This window comes from Panthera uncia, assembly GCF_023721935.1.
Source record: "Panthera uncia isolate 11264 chromosome B3 unlocalized genomic scaffold, Puncia_PCG_1.0 HiC_scaffold_1, whole genome shotgun sequence".
In the NCBI taxonomy this organism is placed as follows: Eukaryota; Metazoa; Chordata; class Mammalia; order Carnivora; family Felidae; genus Panthera; species Panthera uncia.
In genome coordinates this window covers 11,640,369-11,657,902 of record NW_026057582.1, presented here as the reverse complement: position 1 = coordinate 11,657,902, position 17,534 = coordinate 11,640,369, and the positions used below count along the sequence as shown (strand labels likewise).

The 17,534-nt window shown below is 42.5% G+C and overlaps 1 protein-coding gene across 11 annotated transcripts in view; it reads right to left on the bottom strand.

Annotated features, from left to right (window-relative positions):
• The window catches only part of ATXN3 (ataxin 3), a 33,991-nt gene extending 22,927 nt beyond the window's left edge, over positions 1 to 11,064 (bottom strand). For 6 of the 11 annotated variants that reach the window (XR_007453616.1, XR_007453617.1, XM_049612284.1 and 3 more), the window contains exons 1-5: positions 10,984 to 11,064; positions 3,893 to 4,057; positions 3,619 to 3,663; positions 1,787 to 1,872; positions 1,247 to 1,313 (exon numbers count right to left, since the gene is read on the bottom strand). Coding sequence is in view for 9 of the 11 variants with exons in the window: in XM_049612284.1 (XP_049468241.1) it covers positions 1,247 to 1,313; positions 1,787 to 1,872; positions 3,619 to 3,663; positions 3,893 to 4,057; positions 10,984 to 11,007 (387 nt within the window). In the remaining 2 variants the exon portion in view is untranslated. Of the gene's footprint in view, positions 1 to 1,246; positions 1,314 to 1,786; positions 1,873 to 3,618; positions 3,664 to 3,892; positions 4,058 to 5,556; positions 5,650 to 10,135; positions 10,941 to 10,983 lie in introns of those variants that run through there. The other 5 variants (XM_049612286.1, XM_049612293.1, XM_049612291.1 and 2 more) reach the window with 4 other exon arrangements.
• Positions 11,065 to 17,534: the final 6,470 nt, after the last annotated feature.

The window sequence follows — 17,534 nt, the reverse complement described above, 5'->3', positions numbered from 1 at the left end:
TTATTTTTGAGAGACAGAAAGAGTGTATGGGGGGGAGGCGCAGAGAGAGAGAATCCCAAACAGGTTCCACACTATCAGTGGAGAGCCCGATATGGGGTTCAGACCCACACAAGCGAGACCATGACCTGAGCCAAAATAGAGAGTCAGACGTTTAACCAACTGAGCCACCCAGCCGCCCCTAAAAAGGACTTTACATAATTGTTTCAAAATAGTGTCATGTATCCAAAGATCTTTGGTAATTATCTTAAAAAATAACACCTTAGGTACGTTTCTTGATCTTAAGAAAGGCTTGTTCAAGACACATTCTGTGTTCTTTTAAAAAAATAGAGTTTTATGTAGACGTACATATTATATTCGCATAGATTTTATGAAGCCTTATGTATTACATGACATTTTGGAATATGGATAATCTTGATATGCTAAAGCAAACATGACTGAAAACTTTTTATTCATGCTGGATGCTATTTCAGGCTTCATGACACTACTGTATGCCGAGAACAAATCTATAAAGTCATAGTTAACTGGAAGAACATTTTTATCCCATAAAAACTCACTAAAAGTGACCCCTTCTGTACTGTATTAAATAGAAAGCTTTTCTTATGTAGTTAAATTGTACAGTTGACCCTTGAACAACGTGGGGGGTTAAGGGTGCTGACCCCTGGCACAGCTGAAAATCCACGTATAGCTTGACTCTTCAAAAAACTCAGTACTAATAGCCTACCGTTGACTGGAAGCTTTACTGCTAATGTAAAACAGTTAACACACATTTCGCATATGTACTGTATACTTTTTTTTAAGTAGGCTCCATGCCCAAAGTGGGGCTTGAACTCACAACCCTGAAATTAAGAGTTGCATGTTCTATCGACCAATCAGGCACCTATGATATACTTACTTTCACAATAAAGCTAGAGGAAAGAAAATGTTACTAAGAAAACCATAAAAACAAAAGGAAGATCAGAAGGAAAATATATTTATAGTACTGTACTGTAAAAAACAATCCACGTGTAAGTGGACCCATGTAGTTCAAACCCATGTCGTTCAAGCATCAACTGTGCATGGTTGTTACAAATAAACCTATAAGGGAAACTGATACTGTCTTTGAAAATAGAAAATTTCCATTAAGATTAAAACCGTACCATACACACACGTTACTGGTAAATTTCTTCATCCGTGAGGTATCGATCCTTTACATTTTAGTTGCAAATGGAGGGCAAAATGAGAAAAAAGACAAAAGGGGAAACATTACCTGTTTTCCTAATTTTCGAACTGTAAACCAGTGTTCTTTGTAATTGCATATGAATGATCTTTCATTTCTAGAAAAAGAAAAAAATGCATACACAATATTAAGTTGAAATAACAGAGTTCACATTCATTTAGTTTATCTACTAGCAAGTATTATATAAAACATGATAGTTTAGGATTGTGCTTACAGTGAAGCATCACAGATTTTGAGAAATTACAAAATAGCATGAAAAACAAAACCAAAACCAAAACCCAAACAGTAGAAATCTCTCTGCAGGTTAGTGATGCCACATGCAAGAATGATGGCACCACACACCCTTTAAGGATCAGTTCTGTGCTGTCAGACACCGAAGGGAGGAGGGGAGTTAATGGGCAGATGTTCACGGACATCCCCAAAAGGTGTCACAGCGAACTCTGAGGGAATGAAACAGGGAACATCAAGCAAGACAAAAGCATTCAAAATACACTTTGCTTCTTTAAGAAATTATAACTTTAAAAATCAAGTTTAGAAAAAGCAATGTGGAAGAGCAAAATAAAATCTTACATGGGATCGATCCTGAGCCTCTGATACTCTGGACTGTTGAAGAGAATTAGTTCTAAACCCCAAACCTTCAAGGCATTGCTTATAACCTGTTTAAAAAAAAAAAAAAAAAAAAAAGCAACTTTTCATGAGCTAAACCATTCAATTCCAAATTAAGTAGCGCAGCCGTGTTAGTTGCATAAACAACTGTACTTCATAATTTTCCCTAGAAGGCTATGCTTTTTAAAAAGTATGTGTATATTGAAAAAAAAAAAAAAGTATGTGTATAAATACATCACTGAATCCATAAAAGAAAAAAGTACCTATGAAAGAGTCCTTTTTACACTAGGTTTCTGGAACATTCCAGAGAACCACATAATTCCGAGATAAAACTGTCTCAAAAATCCAGATGTATATTCTACTCAGTATTCTTTTTTTTTTCAATGTTTATTTATTTTTGACAGAGAGAGAGAGACAAAGCATGAGCGGGGGAGGAGCAGAGAGAGAGAGAGAGAGAGAGAGAGAGAGAGAGAGAGAGGGAGGGAGACATAGAATCCGAAGCAGGCTCCAGGCTCTGAGCTGTCAGCACAGAGCCCGACGTGGGGCTCGAACCCACGAGCCGTGAGATCATGACCTGAGCCGAAGTCGGACGCCTAAGTGACTGAGCCACCCAGGCGCCCCTAAGTATTATTCTTAAAAGTAGTCCACTATATACACACAGTAATCTGGCTGCTCCGGGTCCTGCTTTAGAAAAGTTATATTCAACTCACTACCTGGTATGTCAGTAGTGATAAAAATTTTGTCTATTAAAAATGGATTCTTCCTGGGAATTTAAAGTGAAGCTTTCAGACTTTGAACTACCATCATGGGTTTGTAATTCGTAGGAAAAAATAAAGAAATAAGCCTGATTACTTCCAACTGTCTGGGGGAAAAAAAAGGACATTTCTGAAAATTCACTCTCCGCCCTCCGAGGCAGCCAACAGAGCAGCAAGTGAACCAGGTGCCAGCTAGCACAGATAAACAGTGAACACAACGCAGGGGGCAGACGTGAATAGGCACCAAGACCAGTGTCCCAGTGTCGCACAAACAGGCAACAGCAAGCGCAGGGCCCACTCGAGCCTCCTCTAGCGCTGCGGCAGCTCTCACCAGGTACCGCCCATGTGGAGCAGCGCTGGACGGAGAGGCTACTGAATGAGGGGTCCAGGAGGACAATACAGGGGAACGGAACAGGCTCCTCGAGAGAGCTTCTGGAAGAACTCTGGATATACCTCCCGGCTGTTAGAATGAAAGATCCATGGATAAGGCAAAAGAATCTATCAAGTACATACACATTCACCCACAGAATTCAAGGGGAGCCGAAAGTTTAAAAAAAGAAAGAAAGCAAAAGCCACAGACCATAATAAAGGAATCCAGTCCTGGTACGCGGATTTAAATGGAAGGTAGTGAGGTGCTGCATTTTCTCAAATTTATCCAAGATGTAGCAAGTCTGAAATACTCTTATCGGAACTACGGTTAACAGCATCCAAATGTAAATTACATAGTCTTCTTTCAAAACGCCCTACTCTAAAATGAAGGTTCTACAATCTTAATTTTCATGTTTATCTCTATAAAAATCTAGTGCTCTAGAGTATGATCTTACACTTTTTCCCCCCAGTTTTTTCCTTGTGTTCTATGGCTTTATTTTTATTTTTTAATAATCTTACACTCTTAGACACAATCTACTAGAAGGACCGCTGAAGGTCACATCATTACAGTGACCGTGAAAGGCTGTGAGAAGAGATGCGTATCGACCACATCCTCAGCGCGATCAGTGCCCGGACATCAACAGCCCTTAGTACATGCTTCTAACCACTTACTTGAATAGAGAAAAAACCACTGTCGTCCATATTTCCCGAGGGCTGCTGTTTATTTCGGATGGGTCGTTGAGGCGGGGGTGGAGGGTGGGGAGAGAAGGATAGAAACCGTCATTGGTGTGCATATTTAAAATAACATCTTGCGCGGTCCCGTTTATGAAGTCAAGAGCATAGTTATAATCGACAAGTCAGATCCCCATAGGAAGAATGCTTCATCCTTTTCTAAAGGGTACCCACATTTTTTCAGAACCTGATTCGGTGAGTTGAAAGTCAGTACCTGTAAAAAAGTGCGATAGTCCTCACTGGTGACTCCTCCTTCTGCCATTCTCATTCTCTCCTCTTCGTCCAGCTGATGGGCAATGGAAGACAGCTCCACAGGGCTAAAATATTCTCCTTGCAATAGGTTATTCAAGCAATGTTGAGCACAAAGTGAGCCTTCTTGCTAATATTTTCAAAAGAAAAAATTCAAATGTGATTTGCTGAACAGATTTGTACGGTATCTTCTTCTCAAGCGGAATTTAATCACTAACGCAGCCAAACCGAGCCTTTTTGGCTTTCAACAGCAATGATTTACGGAAGTACCTGAATTTTCATGTAACACTCGTTTTATAATTTTACCATTAAGGAAACTACCATTATTTAGCTCTATGATCAAAAACTTGAGAATGACTTATATAAACAAACAGCATTCTCTACAAATATGCCAAATTTCACATTTCACTAGAAACTACTCTATAAAAACATTAGCACCTCTCATTTTCAGTACCTAAAATATATCTCTTTGGAGGTTCCATGGAAAATTACTAACACTGAAAGCGAAATTTTAATCCCTAGAACATGTGTGTTCTTTTAACAAGATAATCTACTCGATCAAGAGGCCTGAGTGGCTCAGTCGATTAAGCCTCTGACTTCGGCTCAGGTCATGATCTCACAGCTTGAGTCCGAGCCCCATGTCAGGCTCTGCGCTGACAGCTCAGGGCCTGGAGCCTGCTTCGGATTCTGTGTCTCCCCCTCTCTCTGCCGGCGCCCCGCTCACGCTCTGTCTCTCTCTCCTTCAAAAATAAATAACCATTAAAAAAAATTTTTTTTGAAGATAATCTATCGATCTAAATGCTTATTCAAGGAGTTTCAAATCAATGAACAAAAGTATCTCAAGAATTGACACAGGTAGGAAAGATCCTGCTCGACGTTAAATGAAGACCTGTAGCCAACCGAACTAAGGTTCTCTTCGGGGAGCTCTGCACAAAATGTCTACGCAGTATGTACAACAAGCAAAACTTTCCCAAACCACACCTGGAGCTCGTTTCTGAACAAGCCAGCAAGGAGGGCTGCATCCAAGGAGGCATCACTGGCTTCGCATCGTTGGGGGGGGGGGGTGGAGGGAGTACAACTTCCCATGGGCCCCAGGGTCTTCAGCTGCTGGGCAGCTGGCCCTCACACAGTTGGCACCCCAAATGTAAATCCGAGCTGCCTCGGGCGCCTGGGCGGCTCAGTCGGTTAAGCATCCGACTTTGGCTCAGGTCATGATCTCACAGTTTGTGAGTTCGAGCCCCGTGTCGGGCTCTGTGCAGACAGCTCAGCACCTGGAGCCTGCTTTGGATTCCGTGTCTCCCTCTGTCTCTGCCCCTCTCCGCTCATGCTCTGTCTCTCTGTCTCTCAATAATAAATAAACATTAAAAAAAAATTAAAAAAATAAATAAATCCCGGCTGCCTGGCCCTGAGCAGTCTGCTTATCACCCTGCTCCCCACAACAATGTCACTTTCCCATGCTTGCCCTGGAAGAAGGGAAACTCACTGGTGAAGGAGATCCCTTCCTATGAACACAGACCCCTCTGTGGAATGATGGCAGAAGATGAGAATACTTTCTTCTCCCACTAACCCTGACCCTCTAAATTCTCCTTTCCTCCACTAAAGTCTATGCCTTAACCCAGCCTGTCTTACCTTGTACAATTTGCTCTGTCACTCAAGAGTGACACAGAACTCTTTGGTGACTCCAAAGAGCAACACCTGGTGAGACACATATTTCTCCTGGTTCTAGGAACAAAATTCAGCTTCAGAAAATGATACAGGGTATATGTATTCAATGGAATAGGAAGGCAGCATTGAGAGAGTCTGAGCGCAAGATAGGGAGGGGGCCAAGATAAGCTTATCTTCATATTTTGGTATAGAAGTATCTTGAAGCTGAAGACAGTATCCCTGAAGTCACAGCCACATAGTGCAAGAGAAAGTGTCTCCACCTCTTTTTCCTTCTACTGTATTCCCACCTCTAGAAAGAAACTTCCTCTGAACAATACAACGTGAACTGAAGGAATACACAGCCATCCTACTTATATTCTACTGAGAAACGGGCAAGACAAACAACTATTCACAAACAGACAAAAAGATGCTCAACGTCATCAACCATCAGGGAATGATATATTAAAACTGCAGTATGTTACTACTATACGCTCTCCAAAATGGCTAAAATGTTGGAGATTAGAGACGTCAAAATACCACTTGTGGACATGTAAGTTAGCACAACCACTCTGGAAAACTATTTGGAGTATCTACTAAAGCTTAACATATACGAACCCTGTGGTCTAGCAATTCCACTCTTAGGTACATAATGCCAACAACAGAAATGTAAACGTACATTCATCCAAACACATATAAAAATGTTCCTAACACTACTACTGGTAATGCCCCACCCTGAACCATCCAGATGCCCATCACAGAATGGGTAAACTGTGCTCTTTTCACAAGGGAAAACTATATGACCATGAGAATGAATTCACTACAACGACCTGCAACAACACAGACGAATCAGCGTTAAAGAAGACAGATTCAAAGAGCAGCCGCTGGATGATGCCATTTATAAAAGCTCAAAACCAGGCCAAACTCATCTATGACGTTAGAATTCAGGACAGTGATCACCCTCACAAGGGTGAAGGTGGGGTGGAGGGACAGTATCTGGAGGAAGGCCTAAGCAGAGCAAATAAATATTCTGTTACCTGATCTAAGAATTATTTACACATGTGTTCACTTTGTGAGACCTCACTGAGCTGTATTTTATGGTGTGTGTAGCCTTAACGTGTGTTTGTTACAGTTAAAAAAGTTCAAATAACAACCACAACAACTCTGCTAAGATACAGGTATTTCACATATCGAGAGCTTCCTTTTTTTACGTTTATTTATGTACTTAACTTTTTAAAAGTTTATTTATTTTGAGAGAGAGAGAGAGAAAGGCCACACACGCATGAGTCGGGGAGGAGCAGAGAGAGAGAGAGAGAGAGAGAGAGAGAGAGAGAGAGAGAGAGAATGAATCCCAAGTAGGCTCTGCACTGTCAGTACAGAGCCTGATGCGGGGCTCAAACTCATGAACTGTGAGATCATGACCTGAGCTGAAACTAAGAGTTGGTCCCTTAAATGACTGAGCCACCTGAGCACCCCATGTTTATTTATTTTTGAGAGAGAGAGAGAGAGAGAGCTCATGCAAGCAGGAGAGGGGCAGAGAGGAGACAGAGGTTCCAAAGGGGGCTCCATGCTACCAGCACAGAGAGAGTCTGATGTGGGGCTAGAACTTACCAACCGTCAGATCATGACCTGAGCTGAAGTCAGACGCTTAACCGACTGAGCCACCCAGGAGCCCCAAGAACTTCCTACTATGGTCACCAGACACCGGATTTTCTGGGAACAGTCCTAATGCAAATTTTCTGTCTGGCTGTCAGGTTACATGCCTCAGTTTGGTGCTCTCAAACTGTGGTCGTCACATTTAATACATATATTGAAATAGTGAAGCCAACTATTTAATAAAAAATTCTCTCTCTAAAAAACTCGCTTTGGGGTGACTGGGTAGCTCAGTCAATTGGGCAGCTGACTCTTGGTTTTGGCTTGGGTTGTGGGATTGAGTCCCACGCTTGGAAAACTCTCTCTCCCTCTGCCTCGATTCTCTGCTCGATCTCTGTAAAATAATTTAAAAACCTAGCTTTGAAGTACAAAAAAATAAGCACTTGATATCAAACTTTGTCTAAGTAAAACTGTACTGTCACAGGAAATAGCAAGTTCTGTACTTCTAATATGATTTAATAGAAGAAAAGAACAAATTGTTCAGTCCAAATTTAAAATCACTTTTTAAACAAGGTGAATCAAATTCTACATGAACCAAAAAAAAAAAAAAAAAAATTGTACAAGGGCCCCACCTAATATTATGCATTCCCAGCCCACCAATTTATCCCCACCCACCTCTTCCTCATGGAGCTTTAACCAAAGTTGGATAGAAGTTTATATGTGCTGTGGTCAAAGTTCAGTAGCATTGAAATGCCATGATTTTAGGCCCAGACTTCTTGTATTGGGATCAGAGGATGAACAATCTGTATGTTCAGCTTTACCGAGGTATTTTACAAAACCACAGAGGGTTTTATAAAATACACTTACACAGAGGGTAAGTGTAACCAAATCATTCTCTCACCGTCCTTAAAGTCTTCGGGACCAACCTGCAACGAGTTCAAATTCCCACAGACACTCCTGATTACAACGGAAACCAGGCATAAACCTTCAGGTGCACTCAGGATCGGCCTAAAGTGCCACACAATCAACCTATGAGTACTTCTTCATCTCATGTCAGTGACGCTAAGCTCTCACCCCCTATGGCGAGGTCCAGCAAACACAAGTATCTGAGTAACAACAATGGCTGGCACTTCCATAGTACATGTGCCAGGAAGCATTCCGAGTGTTTATAACTGAGGTAGACACTTCATTGTCCTCACACCACAGAGGAGGAAACTGGAGCACAGAGAGATAATGAGTAACTTGCTCAGGATCGTATGGATTGTAAATAGCAGAGCTGGGATTCAAACTCAGGCAGAAGTGAAGTCTGTGCTATTATTACTTCCTCGAGCCACTCATTTGGAATTGGGTTGTCCCTAGACCTCCACTATCCTGAAGACAGCTAGAAACCAACAATCACAAAAAGGCCAAATGAATAGCATCAAGTCAAAGCTCAGCATCTTCTGGCATTTTCATTAATTTTAAACAATCCCAACAAGTGTGGCTACACTCTCAATTTACATTAAAAGTACCAATTTGGATGGCACTGTGCCCACACCAAGAGCAGTTAGCAATAGAAATGGTAACAGAAATGACAGAAAGCAGACATCAGAACTAAAACAAACACCAAAACACCGGGCAGTTAGTGGCCATTTAGTACAAGGGTTTGTTAGGGCTTGGCAAACTCTAGCCAATAGGCCAAATACAACCTGCTCCGGTGGCTAAGAGTGGTTTTTATGACTTGAGATGGTTGGGTAACACACCCACACACAAACAAGAACATGTGAGAGGCAGTATGTGACCTGCAAAGCCTAAAATATTTACAGAAAAATGGTTTCTTTTAGATAACTACCACCATACACATCTCAGATCAAGAAACTCTCTTAATTCACTTAAATATTTATTGAGCAACTATGTGCTAGGCACCATCTTAGGCACTGGGGATATACCACAGAACAACTGTTAAGTTTACATCCTAACTTGACAAAGGGCACTCAAGGCGGCGCCACTGTGAAAATGGGGAAACCAACATTCCCAGAGGAAGTAGTTGCAAGGCAGGCATCTCTATATACACAGCTTCCTTACGGCCAATGCTGGTGCTCTGACAAAGGTCATATGTATGCGGCAGACGGGGAAAGGAGGGTGCTGAAAAACGGCATATTAAGCTCAAACATTCCCAGAATGGACTGTGTATGAGATTCACGACGGGCCCTGTGGTTATAGGTATTTTCCATACTCTTGAAATATGCCTAAAACACTTCAAAAGCCCTCATCTGTTAAGTACATATAAGTTGATAAGGATAAATGTATTCTGTAAGTACCTTTAAGCCTACACAGATGTTGATAATCGAGAGTGACTTCTTTCAGGAAAAGCAGACTTTTATGAGGCTAGCACCCAGCTACTAAACCACCCAGGTTTAGTAGTTACCTTCACTGAAATCTATCCCAACAGTGCCAATGGCTGTCAATCAATATCTGTAAAAATACGTAACTCTCAAGAGGTGGTGTGGAAAAAGTTTAAAGTCTTCCATTTGAAACATCTGGTCCTATACCAAAGCTTTTGAAAATTAGGAATAAAAATATGTATATGGAGGGTTCTCTTCCTTCAATCTCCTTAGCCAGGCAACTAAATTTCTCTTGTCCAAGATTCATCAATCATGTCAATCAAGTCAAAAGATTAGTGGTAACTATAGGAGTCCTTCCTCCACCCCCCCAACATAAAAACTGGTCTACTCCAGTGCCAAAACGTTCTAAAATGTTTTCTATAAAGAAAAGCATTCCATTGAACAACTTGTTTAGATCCATCCTGTGTCTCTTTTGTCTTTGATGGCTTTGTGTGAATGGATAAATGATCGTTTACAAGTATTTAACAAAACCAAACCCTGCTGCTCCTACTAAACAAAAGCCTCCCCGACAATCCTTTCCAAACACGAAACTATTATGAAACAATGTATCTATCATGTGCCAAAGTTGTCCTGAGCAAGGTTTCACTCACACCCAAATAGCTTGTTTCTCCACATGCCACCAATCGTATCTTCAAGTGCGTGGTCGTTAAAGAATAAAAGCAAAACAGGCTAGGTGAACGACAACAAAATTATTCCAGTCTAGTCCTGATAACTACTAAGGAAGCTGGCCTCCTGATCCGGAAAGATGCAACTACCAAAAGAAACGAAACCTACACATCCCGTAACAAAAACTCCTGTGACGACTTCCCTGTTCAGGGGCGCTCAGGATTTCCTACCTCACTTCCCCAAGTGTCAGGCCCTACGTGGGACGAGCCAAGGTCCCCGCCCTAGGGAGGCTCAGGGACCCGGTGCAGGAGGACAAGAACACAACCCCGGAGATCTAAGTGTATGGGAGGTTCCAATATAGAACAGAGGAGCCCAGAGGAGGAAAAGTTAATTCTGCCAGAAGTGGGACTGAGGGAGTGGGGTGGAGTTGGGGAGGGTCGAGGGAAGGGTCCAAGAGGTGACTAACTAGAACCTAGAGAGACTGGGGGAGAAGGGAATGGAGAGTGAAGACCACGGAAAGTGGAAGGGAAGCGCGGAAGCTAACCCATTCGGTGCCACCGCACTCCCGTGCCCCCGTGGTGTCCCCGGCCCTGCCCTCACTCCCTCCCAGCTGCCCGGGCGTCCCGAGCCCCGGACACCTCGGGCACCGGCCTCTTTGGCAGAGGGTGCGGTGGGGGCGTCGGTGAAGCTGCCCTCCCTACGAAGTTCCCCCGCCCGGCGAGGCTGGGATGGGGGCGATCGGGCCCCCGCCAGCTCTGCGGGAGGAGGCTGTACCGCGCCCTACCGCAGCCACGGCACAACAGACAGCTCCCCACCGAACGCGGACACTCACTTTCTCGTGGAAGATGGACTCCATGTTTATTTGTCTGGAGCCAACGGCCCCCGCGCCGAACCACCCCCCTCCAGCCCCGCCCCTCGGCCCCACCCCTCCGCCCACCCTGCCCCGCCCCGCCTCGAGCCGCCCCTGCCCACGTGCCTCGCACAGACCAATCATCTCCGAGGAAGTGAGTCACGTGGAGCGAAGAGCTAGTGAACGCCGGGGCGGTAAATGCGAGGGCACGTGACCTGTGTAGCGCGTCCTGCGATTTCCCTTTATCTGGCCAGCTTGGGGCGGGTGGGGGTGTTGCAGCGCCACCTAGGGTCTGGAGGATCTCCGCTTCCCACCCATTGCTATGGATTTTTAGGCTATTAGGGGGTCTGGACAAGGAACACCTGGGTTCTATGTTCTTTTATGTTTTCCACTTTGTATTTTATGCTTATCATATTTGCATTTAATTATTTAATATCTTTCTCCTCCTCCCCCACTGAAAGCCGGATTAAGAAAAAGACATCATTGCATCCCCCAACACCTAGCACTTGTGTAAAAATGTAGTTAATACTTATACAGAGCTTACTGTAAGGTAGGCATTATTCTTCTTAAACTACTTTGCATATATTAACGAATTTAATACAACCTTTGATGTAGGTGTTGTTATGATCCCTATTTTACCTATGAGGACACTGATGCACAGGGAGATTAAGAAAAGAAGGGTGAACAAAGTCAACTGGTAAGTTGCTGCGCTGGGGTCCAAATCCATACACCTTGTTATTAGTGTCTGTGTTCTGGCCCTGAAGAGGAAGCATGAGTTGGAGGAACTGAAAAATCCAGTAAAATGGGGGGAAGGTATTTGAGGAAACTGAAGGAGTAGGGAAGAAGCAGATTTTGCACCTTGAAATTAAGAAAGGTATGCTTTAAAAAAATTTTTTTTAATGTTTATTTATTTTTGAGAGAGAGAGAGTGGGTGAGGGGCAGAGAGAGGGGGACAGAGGATCTGAAGCCGACTCCGTACTAACAATAGAGAACCCAATGTGGGCCACCCAGGTGCTCCCAGGAGGGTATGCCTTTTAAAGGCAGTTAGGGAGTTATATACAGTTTTTAAAGGAGAAGAGACATGCTCAGATTTGCATTTTATAAAGATCACTAGCTACAGAAAAGAGCTGACGCTGTCGAGGGAGTCTTAGGAGAGCTGATGGTGTTTGGACTAGAGTATTGACCTGCAGTCGAGAGGAGACCATTTTGAGAGATAATGAGGAATCGTGGAGACTCAACAGAACTTGGTGACCGTGGGAAGTGAGGGACATAGAAACATTAGGTATGATGTCTGGGTTTCTGCCCTAGGCAGCCACTGTGGCAGGAGCAGGAGGAAGGGCAAGGTTTGGGAAAGAGAAGATAGAGGTTACCTCTTAGAGATGTTGAATTTGACAAACCTATGATCCATGAGAAAAGTAATGGGTGGGCACATAGATAGATGATGGATAGATAGATAGATAGAGGCACCTGGGTGGCTCCGTTGGTTGAGCTCAGGTCATGATCTTGTTGGAGCCCCACTTTGGGCTTGCTGATGTCAGCCTGTAAGTGCAGAACCTGCTTTGCATCCTCTGTCCCCTCTCTCTGCTCCTCCCCCGCTTGCACTCTTCCAATAAATAAATATTTTTTAAAAGATAGATAGTCTGGAGTTCAGGGGTTTGGTTTTGCTATAGAGCAGGGAGTTATTCACAGGAGTGAATAAAATCATCTAGAAGAAAAGGAAGAGCTTGAGAAGAGGATCTAAAGCAGAATCTTGAGGGTAGAGAAGGAGTAGTGGAAGAGAAGGGAGGAAAAAGCAGGGGAGTGTAAAGTTATCAAAGCCCTGAGAAGGGAACGTTTCAAGGAGCAGTCGGTATCAGTTGCTGCCAAGAGGTCCAGCAACATCAGGACTTAGCAAGATTCCACTAAATTGTGTTGCTATGGAGACTATTGTTGACTTTGGTGAGTGCAGGTTCAGAGGAACACAAGGGGCAGCAGGAGGTAAGGAAATGGAGAGTCCAGTGAGGACCGGGTGCTCTGGGATAGGATTTAGTTACCATTTATCAGATGATGCTGTGTGCACAGTCCACAATCCCATATTGGGGAAACAGTCCATGCATGTTCTTAAGGAACTGTGGACTGACTGGGAAACAAATCATGATCTCACGAAGTGAAAAAATATGCAAACCACTTTTTTTCCTGATTTTTTTAAAAGAAAGTTTGTGTCTATGTACAGAAACATGTGTTTACTTTTTTGCTTATATACATTACAAATCTCTGGAAGACTATATAGGAGACCCAGAGGTTACCTACATGTTTGAGATGGGAAGGGAACTAGGCAAATAGGCAGGGGTGGGAGGGAGACTTTTCACAGTATACAATTTTATTCTTGATTTTTGAACTATATTGTATTACTTATTCAGAAAAAAAATGTGATTATATTCATTTTATATGGCTACCGCAGCAAATCATCACAAACTTGGTGGCTAAAAACAGAAATGTATTCTCTCGTTGTTCTTGAGGCCAGATGTCTGAAACAAAGGTGTCAGCAGGCCCTTGCTCCAAAGCCACAGGGAGAAATCCTTCCTTCTTCCAGCTTCTAAAGGCTCCTAGCATTATTAATTAGTTGGCTTGCGGTTGCAGAATTCCAACCTTGGCTTTGGTCTTTACATGGCCATCTTCCTTCTGTGTGTCTCTGTCCTCTCATAAGATACCAATGATTGGATTTAGGTCTTACCTTAATTCACGCTGCGGTCTTTAACGAATTTCATTGGCAAAGAACCTACTTCCAAACAAGGTCTTTGGTTCTGGGTGGACTTGAGTTTTGGAAGGACATGCTTTAACTCTCTCTAGTGAGTAACTGCTTACTAGGATGAACAATATGCTGAAGGACTCATTGTTTCGTTCCCTCTTAAATCCTCCCGGCAATATTCAGTGATGTTGAATTAATACTAATCATTTCATTAGGGCTTCCCCACCTGTTGAGCATGTGATTAATAGGGAACATTGTAAAGTGAAAAGACTGATGCCTGGGAGTGAGAATGAAAGTTCTGGTTTTGGCTTTGCCATTGAAACAGTGTATGATCTGCATATTAAATGTGTTGCATTTCCTATTCTTATAATTCCACTTGTTATTCAGCACATCCTAAACTTTTAACTTTGTAAGATAACTCATATCATCCTTCAAAACTCAATGACTATACCCTATAGAAAATGTTCCCTGCTTTCCACTGAATTTAGAAGTCCCTCTCCCCCTTCTGAGCTCCTGTATGTGCCTCTATCATACATAGTCACTTTTACACAGTATCATAATAGTTGGTTTAACCATACATCTTCCCCAACATCCTATAAATGTCATGATGGCAGGGCCCATGTCTTATGACCATTTGGTAGTTGATGTCTTTCAAATGAATTAATGAAGCCAAGTGTCTGGGAATGATTCGTGATTCCCTAACTCTTCCCCCTCACTCCTTGCATTGGTCAGTCCTCAAATGTTGTGTATTCACTGTCTCCCCTCTTTCTTCATTGCTGCTGGTAGTTCAAGCCCTCTTGGTCTGTTGTGTAGCCAGCCTGGTTTGAGGATTTCTGAATTGGTCTTCTAATTCCAGTCTCAATATGTAAGATTCATAGTACTGTCAATGATCTCTCAAACATGCAAATCTCATCAGTTTTTCTTCCTTTTAACAAATGGAATACTACTATGTGTCAGGCACTGGGACCGTAACCATGAAACAAACAGTCCCATCTTCATGGAGCTTATATTGGGAGGGATCTTTAAATACTAATTACACAAATCTTACTCTAAAATCCTTCAGTGGCTTCCCACTCTGGCTTAAAAAGCACTTAGTGACCTGGACCAACTACCTGTCCAGCTCTATCTCCCAGAATTCCCCCTGCTCATCACACTAGCTGCTTCCCTTGATTTCCAGAGTCTTCTAACGAAGTCCTTTGTGCCACTATACCTTGCACGTGCCTATAGGAATGCACTCATTACACCATACTGGACCTATTACTTTATATGCTACTGAACTATTAGCTTTTGAGGGGCAGAGGAGTCTTAGTCTTTGTATCAAGGGTTGGTACAGAGCAGTGAATAAATGCATGAATTCTTTTTGACTGATTGGCACAGGAAAGTATTACGATAATTCAGTGGGAGAGAGAAGTTACTGAGCTAATCAGGAGAGTTGCTGGTGAGACAGCAGACCAAACAGACCCACTACTAGTAGACTTCTTATGCCACCTCGGGCCACTCAGATTTTCTCTAATCTACTTCATTGGAGTTTTATGTCAACAAGTGAGATTGCACAGATATTTCTATCTTCTTGAACACCGTATATTCTAAGTTTAATCTGGTGTTCATTTTGTTGTTACTGAAGACCAAATAGCTTAACGGAATTTTAACCATTTCACATTTTAAAATGGAAGGTGTGTCAGATTCAGTGTCCAGAGTCCTGACAAGAATCATTGATAATTAGGGAGTATCATTTCATTGTAATATTACTTCTCCTAAATCCAGTATTATCTAAAACAAAATGTCTTCTGAGAAGAGGTAGTTGAATACAACAGATGACATGTATACATCCATGGAACCATCCGAAGCAAAGTTTCCTCAAAGTTTCCTTGTGCCCCCTTGTAATTCATATTATTTTTTTTTTAATGTTTATTTATTTTTTGAGAGAGATGGAGAGAACAGGGCAAGGGCAGAGAGAGAGGAGACAGAGAATCCCAAGCAGGCTTCATATCATCAGCACAGAGCCTGACACACAGGGCTTGAACTCACGAATTGTGAGATCATGACCTGAGCCAAAACCGAGCCAGACACTCAATGGACCGAGCCACTCAGGTGCTGCCCCTCCCTGGTCATTCTTACCTCTAACCCTTTTCTGGACTTTGCGCCTCCAGGCAACCAGTGATCTGCTTTGTTACTACAGTTTACAGTTTCTAACATTTCATATAAGTGGAACCGTAAAGCGTATGCTTTTTGTCTGGCTTCTTTCATCCTGGATAATTAATTTGAAATTCATTAATGTTGAAGCATTAGATCATTCCTTTTTAAAAATTATTTATTTATTTATTAATGTTTATTTACCTTAGAGCATGAGTGGAGGAGGGAGTGGGGCAGAGGCAGAGAGGGAGACACAGAATCCGAAGCAGCCTCCAGGGTCTGAGCTGTCAGCACAGAGCCCAACATGGGGCTTGAACTCATGAGCCGTGAGTTCAGGACCTGAGCCGAAGTCAGTGGCCCAACCAACTTAAGCCACCCGGGCACTCTAGATCATTCCTTTAATGCCAAGTAGTATTCCATTGTATGGGTTTAACACAGTGTATTGACTTGATTGACATTTGGGTTATCTTTAATATTGGACTATGCATATTCATGGAAGTCTTTGTGTGAAAGGAGGCTCTCCTTTACGGAGGAGTATCTCAGAGCGGAATGGCTGGGGCATATGGTAGGTGTTATTCCCATTTGAAACCACTAAACTGGATTTCCAAAGTGCTACAACTGCCAACTCCAGGTTACGCTCCTGCCAGCAGTGTGTGAGGTCCAGTTCCTCGCCAACACTGGTAAATACATCAATCTTTTAACTTGAACCATTCGAATAGGTGCGTCGCGGTACCATTGTGGCTTAAACTTGCATTTCCCTAATGACTGCTGATGTTGGGAGTCTTTTCATGTACTTTATTTGCCATCTTCTTACCTTTTTTGGTAAAGTGTCTATTAAAATCTTTTGCTCATTTAAAAAAATTGGGCTGGGAGTGTCTGGCTGGCTCAGTTAGTGGGGCGTGCAACTCTTGATCTGGGGGTCGTTGAGTTTGAGCTTCACACTGGGTGTAGAGATTACTTAAAAAAATAAGTGAGGGGCGCCTGGGTGGCTCAGTCGGTTAAGCAGCCGACTTCAGCTCAGGTCATGATCTCGCGGTCCGTGAGTTCGAATCCCGCGTCGGGCTCTGTGCTGACAGCTCCAAGCCTGGAGCCTGTTTCAGATTCTGTGTCTCCCTCTCTCTGACCCTCCCCTGTTCATGCTCTGTCTCTCCCTGTCTCAAAAATAAATAAAAAACGTTAAAAAAAAAAAAAATTAAAAAAAAAATAAGTGAATTGTTTTAAAAAACTGGGTTGTCTTATTATTAAGGTAGAAGGGTTCTTTACATATTCTAGATAATAAGTTGTTGTACATTACGTTTCTCCCAATTTATGGCTGCATTTTCATTTTTGGAACAGTATTTTTTGAAGAGCAAAAGTTTTTAAAACTAGTTCATGCTTTAGGTGTTGTATTTAAGAAGTCTTTGCCAAACTCAAGGTCACCAAAATTTTCAGCTAGTGTCATCCTTCTAAAGCACATAATTTGAAAACACTTTTCTGAAAACTACCTGAGGAAAAAATTGCTATATGATTTAATAGTGCTATGGTCTAAAATGGGGAAAAGAAAACGAAATGCTGATTGTAAATTTAACATCAATGTGCATAATCAAGTGCTCAATAATTATTTTTAAGCTATGGGTGCCTATCACTTGAAATGTGGAAGACTACTCCAACATAAAAAGACTCACACTTTAAA